The 16,068-nt window shown below is 43.5% G+C and overlaps 1 protein-coding gene across 1 annotated transcript in view; it reads left to right on the top strand.

The window, feature by feature from the left end:
* Positions 1 to 15,660, top strand: part of lrp8 (low density lipoprotein receptor-related protein 8, apolipoprotein e receptor) — a 171,539-nt gene extending 155,879 nt beyond the window's left edge. Inside the window, exons 14-18 of the mRNA XM_071925675.2 lie at positions 2,391 to 2,532; positions 6,093 to 6,245; positions 8,112 to 8,525; positions 12,748 to 12,816; positions 15,359 to 15,660. Of these exons, the coding sequence (XP_071781776.1) occupies positions 2,391 to 2,532; positions 6,093 to 6,245; positions 8,112 to 8,525; positions 12,748 to 12,816; positions 15,359 to 15,660 (1,080 nt within the window). The remainder of the gene's footprint in view (positions 1 to 2,390; positions 2,533 to 6,092; positions 6,246 to 8,111; positions 8,526 to 12,747; positions 12,817 to 15,358) is intronic.
* The last annotated feature ends 408 nt before the right edge of the window (positions 15,661 to 16,068 follow it).

Genomic DNA, 16,068 nt, shown 5'->3' with positions numbered 1-16,068 from the left:
ATTGTCTTATCAACACGGCTGATATTTGTCTTTTATTATTTCAGCGCTGCTGTCATACGAGTAAAGGTTATCTGAGTCTGAGAGATGGGGAGATGGAGAGATAGAGAGCTCAGTGAAAGATGGAGAGAGAGAAGGCGAGAGAAAGGTTAAGTCCGTTGATAACCCCAGCGCAAATGGAGCGCTGGGATTACAGCTATGGTTGGACACACACACACACACAGCAGAAATCTGTGTTTGTGCCCCTACAGTTCCTTGACCTTTAAGAAACCCATAAAACTGTAAACAAAGCCTCCGCCTAATGGAGACAATGCAGAGGAGCCAGCATGACTTAGCTTTCTTCTTTCATCTCTCTCTCTCCCGCTCTCTCCCTTATGATCTTCTCTTTTTTCTCTTTTCCCTACCTACTGCTCTTTGATTTCAGTCTGTTTTCTTTTTTCTCTCCTCTGTCATTTTCTCTGTTTCTCTGTAGTATTGCTAAAGAGAATAGTAATATGAGGAGGTGTAAGAGAGATGAAGATAAATGGAGAAAGATGCAGAATGAAAGAAGCAGGGGGTATGAGAGAGGAAGTGAGAGGAGGAAAAGAGAGCGAGCGTCTGTCCACATCAGGGTTTGCCAGTGCTCATCCCTTTGTTTCCCCGGGCAACGGGACAAGAAAGTTTGCGAACAACTAATTTCCATTGTACTTTTCCACTTCACAGTACTTTTTACAAGAAACTTAAATGGCGTTGCTTCTTGACTTTTACAACAAGGGGAAACAGTGAGGCGTAAGGATCTGTCTGCCAGGGCAGTTAGTTATCCTGAAGCTGCTGTTTTCTTGTCTTGTCATGTGAAACCCCCTGTAGTTGCAGCTCACTTACTGCTAGACTAACTTTTCCAGCAAAGGTGTTGGGCCGGGTGCATAGCCAGCTAGCCTGCTTATCCCCTGTGCACTAAGGAGGCTAGTTATTTTATCATGACTGCAGGTGTAACAATCCCAAACAGCTGCGGACAAATTTCTTTTGCCTTGATGCTGAGGGAACAAAGCATCGTCCAATTTGAAACCATCTCTGCCAACCAACACAACATCTTAAATTATTAAATTGGTGTATATAAATAAGGTGAAATCAAAGTCAGGAATATAATTAGGTTGAATAAGAAATACGGATGCCGGAGAATGCCACCTCCACCTTCTTGGACAGCAGAATATCTCATATTGTGCTGTGATAAATCACTGAAAAGGCTGTTCTCACATACGTTGATACAGAACTTTTACAGAACTCTTTTTTTTTTTTACTGAGAAATTACTGTTTTGACAGTAAAATGAATGAAAAATTGCCAGAACTTCTGATCTTTTTCACCTGTGATCCTTAAATGGAAATGTTTCATAACATTTATGGAAATGGCTGCAGGTGCAAAAGGTGTCAGTGGGTAGTAATCCTATGTAATGACTGCCAGTGACTGCTGTACCTCGTTACCCATAGCAGAGATTGCCTCACTAGGTTGACAGCCAAAGTTGAGTTGCAGGAAGATAAAAGGGTCACTTAAGTTTTCTGGAGAAATCGGTGACTTCAACATGTGAAGATTTTTGACTGAACAAGTCTAATTTTAAATGAATCCAATAACTGTGCTATTACTTTCCAAACTCAATTACATTAGTAGCTACATTAGTTTTATTCCCTTTCCCATTAGTTTTATTTCCTTTCACAATAGCTCCTAAAACCAGTTTGGATGAGACAGATTCTTCTCTGAGTGAACTCAGACATGAATCTCCTCTTTGAGTTCTCTCCAGTTTACTCATCACACAAGGAGTGATACTGCAGTTTGACAAAAATATCACAATTATCTCTAACCAGTGGCATACTGTCACCCAGTAATTGTGTACTCAATTGGAAGTATGATTTGCCCAGTTTAGAGTAATTTTGAGGATTTAGTGCTGAAGACTGAGTGTGTCAGAGAGGATACAGTAAGCACTGCACTCTCTCCATCACAACATAACTTATTCAGTCATGTTTAAACCTCTCCTTGATCAAAATGCCATGCTTTTAACCTTACTTCAATAAATAATGGTTTAAAAGGAGTCTTCAGACCTGTCTTTTCTCATAAGCCTTCAATTAAAAATTAAATTAAAGTTACCCCAGGCACAAAACGTTTTCTAAATGAGTCAAGGCTCTCTCCTCAACTAACTTTTCAGTCCACAAACTTGGGCTGGACTATAATAATACATTGTCAGTGAAGCAGCTCTCTCAACGATGTGAAGAGTTTTGGTTTTCTTGATTATTCATTTGGCATAGAATTCACTTTAAGACCATTTGAATAATTTGCATATTGCTTTAGGTCAGACATTCCCATGTACCTCAATGACTCAGCAGGTTTTTACCCACTCTGTCTTTCTTTCTCTCCTCCTGTCCAGGATCGTGTGTACTGGACAGATCTGGAGGATGAAGCGATATACAGCGCAAGCCGTCTGACGGGGCATGATGTGGCAAAGGTGGCAGAGCACCTCAACAACCCCCTGGACCTGGTGGTCTTCCATGAACAGAGACAGCCCAAGGGTAAGACACACAGGAGGCATGCTGAGATACACAGGAATATGCTAAGACACAATAATTAAGCATACATGGAACATAATAACACAAAGTAGCCTATGCAAAAGCATGCAGAAAGTATGCTAAGAAATGCTATATACACTAAGACATGCGAAGACATTAAGCTAAGACATGCACACAAATTGCATGGATGGTATCCTATTTTTACCAGCATGATAACCAAGTGCCCTTGCACTACCAATTATGTCAAATACACATCATCAGACCACTGAAATTGCGTTGTGTAACGGTGAGACACACCAATAAAGTAGTGTTGCTGTGCGCTGTGCTTACTGACACACTTGGTAATTACACAGGACTTACTGACACACTTTGTAGGAGGATTAAACGGGATCTCACTTATAGTACAAAATAGAGTGCAAAAAAGTAGACTATACATCAGCACTTTCCATCTTGACAGTCAATATCAGCGTGTATCCAATCCACAGCAGTGGTTCCGCTGAGCTTGTTAAAACTGTCTGAAGGACAAGAAAACAAATGAGCATCTGATGTGTGTGATTAGATAGATATGTGTGCTGTGCGTGTCAAATGATGTGTGTATTTTTCCCAGCATTATTACCGGTATGTCAGTATGCTAACAGCAAGCGCGAGCAAGCAAGCACACGCACGTGTGTGTGTTTTAGTGAGCCTGTGTGTGTGTCAGAGTATGACTGTGCATGCTCGTGTATTTCAGTGTGTTTGGCTGTGTGCGGTAGCAGTTTTCCCGTGTGTGTGACTGCGTTTCCATGCTTTGTTTTCCCCCCTCTCAGTCAGAGCTCATCGCAGTCTTGTCTGGGTGCCAGCGGAGGAGCTAATTGCGTTCTCTCATTAATAAATCAAGAGTTCTGCTCAAAGAGATATCTCAGAATTAAACATGTTTTCTCCAAAATGCCAACAAAAGCAAGGAATAGAACAACCGCGCCTAAGTAGGCTAAACGAGGACATGTTGAATGAACTCTCGCTGCTCTGTTAAGATACTACTGGTACTCTAGGTGGAAAGTATACTAAGTACATTTACTCACGCACTGTGCTTAAGTACAATTTTGAGGTAGTGGCACTTTACTTGAGTATTTCCATTTTGTCAGACTTTATACTTTCCTCCACTACATTTATCTGATGGCTGTAGTTACACTTTGCAGAATAAGGTTTTACATGCAAAACATACAAAGCTCATAAAATATGTTGTATTGTTAGAGTTTAAAGTATGGAGTAGTTAGACCTAGCTCCACCTGGACCACCTACAGCATTAAAATACTTACAGGTTAATGCATCAATAATTTAACACTCTGAATGGGACAATTCTTTGAAATGACTATACTTTTGATACTTAAGTACATTTTACTGCTAATACTTCTATACTTTTACTTAAATAAACTTTTGAATGCAGGACTTTTACTTTTAATGGAGTATGTTTCCATTAATGTATTGCTACTTTTACTTAAGTAAAGGATTTGAGTACTTTTTCCTCCACTGATGGTACTGAAAGGTGAAATATTCAGTAACACGTTCCCTCCACTTAAGCCATTTGCAAGGTCACCCTGCTCTTCCCTTTCGCTCACTCTTTATCTCTCTCCTTTCTCTTGCTTTTCATATCATTTCCATTCTCTCTCAGCGCCCTTATTTAAACAAGACCCCAAAAGGAAAGATCATCACTTAATGAGCAGCCGCCACAATACATCTCAAGAGTCGCATTCGATGTATGGCTCCAATCACCTCTGATGCCCCATTCAACTTCGCTTTTTTTGACACGCTTCCTCAAAGAGTTTCTCTCCCTTTCCACTTCTTTGTTGTGTTTTTTTTTTGCCTCATCCAGCTGTGCTTTGAAGCCGAGGTTCAGCGTTTTAGCTCTTATTTCTCTCTCCTCGACCTAAGGGAGGAGGTGGAGGAGGAGGAGGAGGGGGAGGAGGAGGAGGAGGGGGCAATTGCAACTTGTGCAGGGTTTGCAGCGTTCTGACAGAACCTTGGAACATCTAGTGCTTTAGCGTTTAGCAATCTTTCGTCTCGCCTCCTCTCTCTCCTTTACTGTCCTCTCCTCTTCCCTCTTCTCATCCCCTCTCTCTCTTTTCCTCCTCTTATATCCTCTGCTCTTGCCTCCTCTCATCTCCTCTCCTATTGCCTCCTCTTCTCTCCCTTCCTTTCCTCTAGTCTTGTTTCCTCTGTCTCTCACTTCCTTGCTCTCCACTTTCCTCCTGTCCTCTTATCTTTTCTCCTTTCCTCTTCTCACCTTACCTTACCTTACCTCTTCTCTCCTTGCGAGATCTATTTTGGTGATGTGTCCCTCCCTCCCTGGCAGAGTTAGGAGAGTAGAGGCATTTCAAAGACTCTCCCTTAAGTCTGTTAAACTCAAAGAGCTACAGTGCAGCCTCATGTGGAGAACAGCTAGGTGATTTGCAGCCGTTCACTTAATATACTTGTATTGCTACTGAGATACTGTATGTGAAGCACAAATCTATTCCCGACTTATTAAAGTTTCTATCACACTGTGTGTAAAGTCAGTGATCTTGCTGCCTCCTGTGATCACTCCATCTCCTGCTGTCTGAAACTATGAGTCGGGATGCGAAATCGGCCGCGACCTGACCTAATTCTGGCGCTTCCCCACATGACAAGAGCAGCAATATTTTTTCATGAGTCTGAGTCTTGGGTCGTGAAACTAAATTTTTCATTTGGGTGCTGAGTTATAAGAAAAAAAAGTGTTTTGAACCCCCTGCCCTAACCCAAGTATTTTTCAAAGTGGGTTGTGGATTAAAGTTGGTCCCTGGATGATTCAGTTCAGTAGCAATCCGTATCTCCGTCTGTTGTCTTTCTGTTGCTATCCATAATGTGAGTTAAGGTTAGTAGTTAGTAGTAAAAGTAGTAAGTAGTAAGACCATTTTAGATACTACTAATGATACCAAGAAAAAACATCAAGGAATGTCATAGAGCAATGGTTTCTGAGATGCTTTGCTAAGTTACTTGCGTTGTGTACTTGACTTTTGCACAGGGGTTTTGATTTGTTGGTTGGGTGTCTGTCTTTGTCAGCTCTGTAAGCAAAATAGTTCCATGCTAGCACCAGTTTTGTCAGCCAGTTTAGGTGGACTTGGATTCAGTTCAAGATGTCTTGGACAATTTGACACCGTTTCCATGTTTTCAGCTCTTTGACTCCATTGAACTTTGTGCTGACTGCAGCAGACCGCTGTCAAGAGCCAGACCGCTGCTCTATCACACTCATTCTTCTTTTTCTTCTTCTTTTAACTATCCCAATCCACATGTTTACGCCCTCAGGAGGTGACATTGAATGGAATTTCAGCTTGCAGCACGCATTTGGTGAAAGTGTTGACCGTTTCAAAAACTCAGTATTGAATGTATTGAAGTAGCACTTGAAATTTCGGTTATCGTGACACAGCTCCAGGGTTTTGAAAGGAGACACAAGGCTTCAGAATGTTCGAGGCAAAGGAATCATACTAGAAAGAGATGCTCAAACCCTTTTTAATCCCCCTTTTATCTCTTTGTGTGTGTGTGTCTATATGTGTGTGTGTGCATCTCTGTAGCCCCAGACACCTGCAACATGGGCAGCCTGCCCAATGGTGGCTGTGAGTACCTCTGTCTGAAGGCCCCTCAGATTACAGACCACTCCCCCAAGTATACCTGTGCCTGTCCTGATGGTATGGAACTGGGACCAGACATGCGGCGCTGCGCTATAGGTAAGTCTGTCACACTCTGACCCAGTGAATCTCAACTTTTTCAATGCAGTGGCACCTAAGACACGCAATGCAGAGGCTTTTTTGCTGAGAAATGTCACATGAAGCGAACCATACAGTAACATGACGCTGTGCTATGCGTAACGCTGTTACATGGGTCTGGTATTTCACTCTCTTCGCACTGCAAAAAGGAGTCCACCTCATTATTAAGTATTTATACGTATCCATAATTAAATGTTCAGCTTTAAAGTATTCAGTATTCACTCTATATTGGGGGTGTGCAGCTTTATTCATGGATGGCCGCAGGAAAAATTCCCCATGCTATTACAGGTGGAATACTGTAGCCTGAAAGAAATACTAATAATTTTCATTGGCCTGTCATGTCATTCATTGCTGATATGATGGAAGTTCCTGCTTGACCACAGCTAGCCCAAGTCAATATATTGGTCTAAGCCTAATTCTAATGCTGCATTTTGATCAGGTAAATGAAATATGAATATGTTTTTTAGCATTATTATTTTTTATTTCAGTTGACTGACCAGAGAAATCATTCCAGAGTGATGTGGGAGTATTTTAAACAGCTTCAGGGGTGTCAATCTGTAAAACCTGCAAAAAAACCTGCTTCACCCTGCCTTAAAAAGAGCTGCTACCCCACCTAAGAGGATTTAGTTTCTTATGGATTTCAATGGAGAGTTATTAGCATTATTGTCTAATTGCTGTTATTGTTGTTATACTGTTGCCAAGTATAATATTTTAGGGGAAACAGTGAATCCTTGTAAAATAGTCAATTTAAATATATTGCATACAGACACTAAATGTGGACTATCGACAGCTTCAATCCAAAAATATTGATATCGGCCTTCAAAAACTCAGTAAAGATACTACAAAACTCCACATCCACTAATTATACTTTTCTACAGAGAGAAACTCACAGTTCATGCTATTGTATTATGATGGATGTGGATATGATGGATTCAAAAGTGTAGCCGACTTATTAAGTCAGACAAGCTGATTCTTGGAGCTTGCAGTAACACTATCTTGGGAAGCGGCAATCGGGGTCAGGGATTCTCCTGACTTACCTCTGTTCCCCGCAGATCTCCATTATTTCACTGACCTTATTTCACCGCTCAGCCGCTCCCCAGCCTCTACAGTTACTACAGTTGTTAAGTTCTTATCCTTAATAGACCCTCTCTGTCTGTACGGCATGTTTGCACAGGTGGGAAAAAGGAGCTGACACAGAGAAAAGAGAGAGAGAGAGAGAGAGAGCGAGAGAGAGAGAGAGAGAGAGGATGTATATAGGCCACCGTTCAGTGAATCCCTCTGAGAAAGGATGGGAGAGGGAACATGGACACACACAAGCACATGCTCACTCAGACAGAGAGACAGTGACACTCCTACACACTCCTACACACACACACACACACACATAGATATACGCGCTCTCCAACAATTTTCGGACTTGTGCAGCGCCGGCATTTCTGCCGAGCACTCCTGGCATTTGGTGTGATAAAAAATTTTGGCTAGAGCGTTTTTTTTTTTTCTTTTTCTCATTTTGAACATCAGCGTTCAGTTTCGGTGTCGACTTTTTCTAAGATAAGCACCCATGAAGATATAAACTGACGGTAATCCTTATTCCAAGTTCAAACATGCTCTATAAGCTCGTAAAATAAGTATCTGCAACAGGCTCAACAACTTTCATGCCAGCGATTACATCAGCATAGATGGATCTCATTTTGGATTGAAGCGCTTTAGTTTTTGTGTGTATTTCTAAACAGGGAGTGTATTAGTCATTTACAACTAGCTGGTGGTGATGGTGAAAATGTGATGTAATTCACATAAAATTATCATCCTTCTGTTTCTCCCAATCAGTCCGGCCCAAAACGACCACAACAGCTGCTCCCACCACCACCACCACCACAACTACACCTCCAACCACTACCACTACAACGACTACTACAACAGCTACTACAACCACCACCACCACCACCACCGCTCCCCCTACCACCACCCCCACCACTACCACCACCACTACTACTACTACCAGTACTACACCTGAGCCCACAACCAGGCGACTGTCCACCACCTCCGTGCCTGCTCAGACCCCCAGGACCACCTCCACCACACAGCCTCCCCAGTGGCAGCGGACCCCGGCTGCCACCAGCACCGAGACCACCAGGCTGACAAGCACCAGTCCGACGTCTACGTCCACGCGCACGCCGCTGCTGGGCCCGCTGGCCCCCAACAGCATCCAGAGAGAGGGCAACGCCAACCTCTCCCATAGAGGTAAGGATTGGGGGAGGGGGGAGGGGTCAGGTGGGATTTTTATGTGTGTGTTTGTGTAGGAGGAGCATCTAGAAGGGTGAATGAATTGAGTGTGCAGGTGTGTGTATGCATAGTGTGTGGATGCACCAAGTTAAAGGCTTCTGTGCGACCATGTTTAGTTTGATTTGTGTGTGTGTGAGTCTACATGTTTGCATGCTTATATGTGTCCGCGTGCATTTGTATTTTGTGTGTGTGTGTGTGTGTGTGTGTGTGTGTGTCTAATGTGCCTCTCCATCACTACCACTATCACACCGGCCATTAAAGCAGCAGGGAGCTGAACACCGCTTCTTAAATCAGCGTCCCTCTTCTCTACCTCCTTCCTCTCTCCTCTCATCTCTCCGTCTGACCATCTGTCTACCTATGTCCTCTTTCTCTGCTTTTTTCTCTTGCATATACAAAACCACACACACACACGCATACTCCCACTCACCAGCGCATCTCTCAGTCTGCTTGCTGTCTGTCCCTCATGAGCAGGGTGTGACAGAGCTGTCAGAGCTAACAAACGACAGTCCCCCTCTATTCTCCCCTTCCACCTCTCATCACTCATCCTCACTTTCTGACAGCCTCCACTTCTCTCTCTCTCACTCTCTATCTGTCTCTCTCTCTCTCCTCCTGCTAGCGTTCTTCGTTCTCTCGCACCAATCAAGCTTTATTGGCGCGGCAGAAAAATACCACTTTGCAGTTTTGTTGCCCAGACGGTGTTAGAGACAAACAATGACAGTAGAAGATAATAGCACTAACAATGGTGTATAAAGGCGTGCTTACACTGTATGTCTTTGGAAGCAGAGCAGAATCCTGGATAGTGAAGCAGAAGCAAGAATTGATAAGCCACTGCGCCGACACCCCACAATAAGCTGTGATTTTGCAGAAATATGATAGTTTCAGCTTGTGAGCCTTTCATCTGGATTTTTGCGGCTTTCGCTAGATAAAGACATAACAAGAGATAGTAGTAACTGTCTAACTGTCTCGCCAGCTATTGTGTGTTCTACTTACTGGCTCCTCATAAGGATAGAAAGTGGAAGAAAATCCTCTAAAGTGACAAAGTTTTGTCAGTCCCAACTCTGAAAAGTGTCCCTTTTTGAGTAAGAGTGAGATTTAGGGATATGTTAATGAAAGGCAGTGTCCTCACATGTGTAGTAATGTGGGCGTGTCTCTCTCTGAATGTATATGCAGCTCAAATGCCATGGCGCCCTCTTCAGACCAAAGCAAAACACACCATGCCTTAAGACTTAAAAAGATGAAACTGATGCATGTAGTACTTATATACTTTTGAAGACTATTTTGTGTCGTTTCTGCTGTATAAATGACATACAGCAGATAATAACAGAAGGGATAGGGAAGAGAAAGAGGGGATGGCAGGTGAGATAGATTGTCTTGTGTTTAAACTAACAATATACAATATTGCATTTACATGGTAGACGCTCTTCAGTGTACTGAGAGAGGAGGAGAGTGAGGGAAGATGGTGAAATGTTACATAGATGAAAAGAAGAGGAGGGTGGTGAAAGCCAGAGACGGAGGTGAGGGAGAGTCAGAGGGATAGAAAGAATTGGAGGCAGAAAGGGAAGACAGGGAAATGGATGAGATGCTAACTAGGGACGGGAGGATGAGAAGGTAGAGTGAGAGAGACAATAAGGAGGCCATAGAGGAACGTAAATGAATAGAGCGCAAAGAAATAGCATGACAGTCCAGCGCCTGAACAGGGAGGATGGGAGCTGAAAAATGACGCACCGCGGGGAGGGAAAACAGCAGTACAAGGATAGGAAAAGAAGGGATGGCAGAGAGAGAGAGAGAGAAGGAAAGAGAGAAAGTGATTTTCTGGGAATTAGAGAGAACGGCTGATCACTTTAGGGCCTCGGTTTACGGAAGTTAAGAAGCAGGAACATGTTTCCTCTAGTCTCAGAAGTTGTCAGCCTCCTCACCACACCACAAGTGCTCCAGATGAGAGGAGAAAAAGACACGGATGAGAAAATGGGGCATGAACAAGATGCGTCTCCGAACCCACGGGCCATGTGTTATCATTTTCGACTCGGTGCACACTGTCAAGTTTGCCGACATCAGCTGTTACACGTGTGCGGCGCTGCAGCGGGCATGGCAGAGCGTGGAAACACCAGGAGTTGCAGGAGAAAAAGATGAAAGCCAAACAACAGCTGGTACACAAAGCTCATGTGCTCATACAAAGTTGAACCTTCCGCTCTTAAAGCCAAGAATTTCTCTAAAAGAAACAAACATTCATCAATCTTTCAGTGAGTCATCTTTGGCCGAGGCTAGAAAAATGCTGCTGCACATTGTCAACATAATTGACAACATAATTTACAGGACTATGGCTATCATAACTGTATTCAACAAAATTCCGCTCTCAGACGGATTTCCAAATTGATGGCCTTTCATTTTCACTTTTTTAAGGTAAACAAGACGTTTTTACACTTGCTCCACATATACAGCAGAATGCAAATCTTCAATTCAAGTAACAGTATTTAAAAAAAAAAATTGCCACTGACCTGACTCACAGTGTAATTAGTATTAAGATTCCAGTGCAGGTAGTTTGTGTCTACAAAGGGCCACATTTAATCTCAGGTATAAAGACATCTAAGACAAAGCGGAAAGAGCAAACCAATTTTAATTCCTTTTGAGGATATTTATCCAATTTTCTTTCGAGCGGAGAGATCTTTCAAAGGAGATTTCAAAGCCACTAACATAACAGTGGCAGTTACTAGCGATAGTCACTCCTATCAATGAGTATAGACTTTTTTTAATCTTGTCTATGTTCTACCTGTATCTGCAGAATGTGAAATTGTCCCCATCTACACGTTTTTTTTAATGGTATTTATATAGGCTATATACACAGCCTAAGACAGCCTAATGTTGTGTTGTCTATCATGGAGCCAAATAAAAATAGGGATTTTTTTTTTGTAGAGGCAGACAACAGAAGTGCTTTTTGAACTTAAAATCCCCCCAGCAATAATAGCCCTAATGGAATTGAGACTCTTTTTTTTCAGAGCTCCTTCAGCTTCTCTCTCTCTCTCTCTCTCTCTCTATGTCTCTCTCTCTCTCTCTCTCTGCCTTCACTTTCCTGGGCTGCTTCTTTCATAACCGCTGCTTTAATAAGATTCTATTAATCCTCCTTTTAGAGTCTTAGGGCCCATTGGATGTCACTCATGCTTTAGGAAAAAGCCACATTCACTCCACTTTTGCTGACTCAGAGGCCAAGGCTTCGCCGCTCGGTCTGGAGCCGCATCACTTGCTCTGTGTCTCTGTGTCTCTGTATATGTGTGTGTGTGTGTGTGTGTGTTGAGAAAGAGAGAGCTTGTATATGAGAGAGAAAATTAGTGTCTTTTTTTGTATGTCCCATCCCACACAGCCCATCTGTGCGTTTGCCATGCATACCAACTACGTGGCGTCGTGGCTGTGATCAGTATGCAGGGCCAGCGCTCTGATCTCTCCTGTTAATCTTCCTCACAAGACTTCATTATAGCTCTCTGATTACACTGTGGCTAATGGCTGGCCAGCCGCTAATAGGAGGGTTGGGAGCAGGATTAATATCTGAGCTGCACGCCGACCTGTTGGGGTGAGAGGTGAAGGGGAGGAGGGAGACAGAATGACAGGAGAGGGGATACTAAGCCTGTCTGGATTTAGCTTTTTTTGTTCTTGTTTTAGCTGCATGTCTGGTCTATTAGATAGTATACAATAGAGGGTGACAGGAAAAAATATGAGAGAGAAAAGGGATGAAGTTCACAGTATGGACCTTCACCCTCAAGGTCACTGGGACTCTACCAACATTTTTCAACCCAGTGAATGATGTATTGCTTCCTAGAAGAAAATTTGTTTTTGAATGGTATTAGTCCAAATGCTGATGGATTACCAGCTGCAATTGCATTTGCTTCCACTTCTATTAAAATGCATCTCATTGCATTTAGATGGTATCCTGATATGATTTATCTGCAGTTCATTTACACCTGGTGCTAAAAAAAAATGTCCAGAATCCAAAGTGCAATCGGATGAATTCTCTGCCCTTGCAAAATGCAAATATGTTTTGCCAGCACGATGCTTTTCTGTCGCAGTTAATGCAAACCTGTGTTTCTCTTGACCAAGGTCTTGAGGGAGGGAGTTTTGGGACAAAACTTTTAACTTAGTTTTGTTTGTCTGTCTCTTTGTCTCTCTCTATCTCTCTTTCTCTTCATCTCAGCGGGGAGTGAGCACTACCTCTTAGGTAACAACATCACAGTAGCTGTTTTAGGGATAGTCATTCCTATCGGTGAGTACTCCTGACTGTCTCGCTGTTGTGTCTGTGCTTTCTGCCTGCCTGCTTCTCCCTCCTCGCTTCTCCGTCTCCGCTTCTGTCGGCTTCAATCCTGCAGTCCTGCATGTGTCTGCGTGTGTGTGTTTGTGTGTGTGTATGCGTGAGTGGGTATGAGAGTGCATGTATGCGGATGGATGTGTGTTTGTACCCCCCTGCCTCCCATTAGATTTAAATGAGTTAAGTGTGTTTATTATGTAGTGTTAATAATTTATTGTATAGGACAATAACAGTCTTTTTGTCAGAGAACAAAGTAGCTACCAAATAGTTCAATAATGGAGAAAATCTACTGAACCGTGGCATTATCCGACAATAAGGCCTGGGGCTAGTAAAATGTATTGAGGGCCAGTAAGCTAGTCAGTCAGCACTGGCCAAGCCTCTGTAATGCGCAGTTGCGCACATTACAGTATGTTGTTTTTTGCCCCTAAAAGTATAAGCAAATGGGAAATTAAATTCATGTTTTGTAATCAGGTTTGGCCCGCTGTTAGGAATTTTAGCTCATGTTTCCGCCCTCTGTTCATATGTTCACAAAGTAATCACTCCAGTGCTGTGACCCATGGGACTTAGAATAGGTCACACAGTTGTTGAAATCTATTATTGAGTAGAAGGAAACATCCAAGTAATGAATACATGATTGATTAGAACAAAATTATGTTTTTTGCCTTGGGGCAGTGGAAATTTCTTTGAGAAGGGAAGATTGCCAAACTGGGAAATAACATTAATGTTGGGTAAGGGTAAATAATTCACATCCAGTCAGGAATAGCATAAGATCCACGTCATAAACGTTGGTTTTATCCGCTGATATTCACAGCAACTACAGTGCAACTATATAGGGACTATGCAACGAGCAAGTCTTTACAATCAAACCAGAGTCACCCATTGGCTGAACATCATCATTTCTGATTGTCTAATTAAATAAGAATCTATGGAAATATTAAACTTTCATGTATGACCACACTGGAAAAAACAGCTGAATGTGCAAATGACCTTCTGCTAGCAGCATATGAGGCTAATTGAGATCCCTTTCATCCCCAACGCTGAATACTTTGATATGGTATGGGAGCTCTTAAAAACATAGCAAGGCAATGTGATTCTCTTTTTATTCCTGCCAATTGAGATATCAGCTCATTAAAATAACCCTCGGGACTATTAACCCTTTCCCCTCCTGTCCTCTTTCTGTCCTTCTGCCATTCATTCCGCCATAAATCCCCCTATTCTGTATTTCCTGGCAGCTTTGAAACATTAATTAGCGTCGGAGGTCTACGTGGGCCGGATTTCTGCACCCCGGTTCTCTCCTCACATCTGCTAGCGCGCCACACCCACCCACAGCTCCGCGAGGGGAAACAACCCAACAATGATTTTCACTATTTAGCCAAAGTCAAGCCGTTCTGCTGCTCGTTAATTGGAGTGAAATTTTCTAAATGAGACGAAAGCTGCTTTTTTTTCCTTTTTCTTTTTTTTTTTTACCAGTGGGGCGTTTACAGCGGAACAATGGGAGATCTGGGGTTTCCAGCCCAGTCACGCAGGGGTCTCAAGTGCCCATCCAACAAAATAGCAATTAGATGGGGCTTCCGTAGGGGATTCAGGCACATCCGTGGGTATGGGTTCACACACTCACACACACACACACACTCACGCTCTCGTTCTGCTTTTTCGACTCTCATTCACACACCCATACATGTACCACGCTCGTTGTTTCTTTCTCTTTCTATGCACACACTCCACCTACAGCCGCTTTCTCTCTCTTTGCCTCTCACTCTACACAAACACACACACACACGCACACATTATACACACACACATAGATCCACGGGGCAGCTAGTCAGTCATGCTATTATGCTAATGAGGAGTGGGAGAGACAGAGCTTATCTCGACCCCCTCAATCCCTCTCCTCCTCCCCTCTTCTTTTTTCCCAGTCCATTCTCCTCTCATAACCCCATCCAACACCATAGACAGGCCGCCAGTCTGTGGCTAGCATTTTTCAATCTAGGCTAGTGCAAAATTATACCCCCCAGCCAGAATTTAGCCCAGGGATAATATGGGGATGGCAGTGGGCTAGTGTCCAAAAAACTAAAAAGTGTAATCGCTGACCGCATGGACCAGAATACTGCAGGAATTGATTGAATGTCTCGTGTGGTTCCTGTATGCAGGATCCGTGTGTGTGTGTGTGTTGTATGTCTAGGAGGCGGGGTTTGTATGTGTGTGAGCGTTTGTGTGCATGCAGGCATTCATTGTTGTCAATTGTGCACGTGCATTCATGTTTACCTGTGTTTTTGATCATTCTGTGTGAGTGAGACTGAGGGGGAATATGATATGTATGTGGATATACAGTATATGTGTCTGTGTGTGTTAGAGTGTGTGTCTGTGAGAGAGAGAGAGAAAAAGAGGGAGAGACGAGTTTGTGTGTGTGTGTGAGTGCTTAAAGCGCCGCTCCGTGTCCCCTGGGCTGTGTTAACGCTCCCGCCGTGTGTGTTGTTGTGTGTGTGTTAAACACATGCAGTCCCTATCCTTGCCACAGTGGTCATCGGCCTGCTCTGCACCGGCGGATACCTGGTGTGGCGCAACTGGCGCCGCAAGAACACCAAGAGCATGAACTTCGACAACCCCGTCTACCGCAAGACCACCGAGGACGACGACGACGAGATCCACATCGGGCGGCACAGCGAGACCATCGGCCACGTCTACCCCGCCGTGAGTGGCAGCCACAGTCAGCCGTTCATAGCGCTGCCTCTAGGGGGCGGGATCACAGACAGCAACTCCCACTGGTACTCGGGGGCGCCGATGCTCTCCAGCGGCAAATGAGAGAAGAGGGAAGGGGGAAAGGAGGAAGGAAGGGGCGGGAGGAGGAGGAGGAGGAGGAGGCGTGGGGGGTTTTGGAAAAGCCCTGCTGCCGTACATGTAGGCCTGCTGGAAAGGAAGGACAGGCTTGCGCACGCACACACACACACACACTCCACACATACACACTCTTGTCATTGTTGCATTAACTATTCAAAGCATCAATCACACACACATATAAGCCCTTCACCAGTACACCATATTCACATTGCATCCACTTCCATCCATATACATTTATCAATATCACATCTTCGTCGCCAACCTGCCATCCCATTTTTGTACATTGTGTGTATTCGTTTTTGTCGTTGTTGTTGTTGTGTTTGTTCTGTTACTGGGAGACACAATACGTCTTTTTGGGAAACTTTTTACACA

The sequence above is a fragment of the Centroberyx gerrardi genome, chromosome 9 (assembly GCF_048128805.1).
Source record: "Centroberyx gerrardi isolate f3 chromosome 9, fCenGer3.hap1.cur.20231027, whole genome shotgun sequence".
NCBI lineage: Eukaryota > Metazoa > Chordata > Actinopteri > Beryciformes > Berycidae > Centroberyx > Centroberyx gerrardi.
The sequence above is the reverse complement of the archived record's forward strand: the minus strand, read 5'-3'. Positions and strand labels throughout refer to the sequence as shown.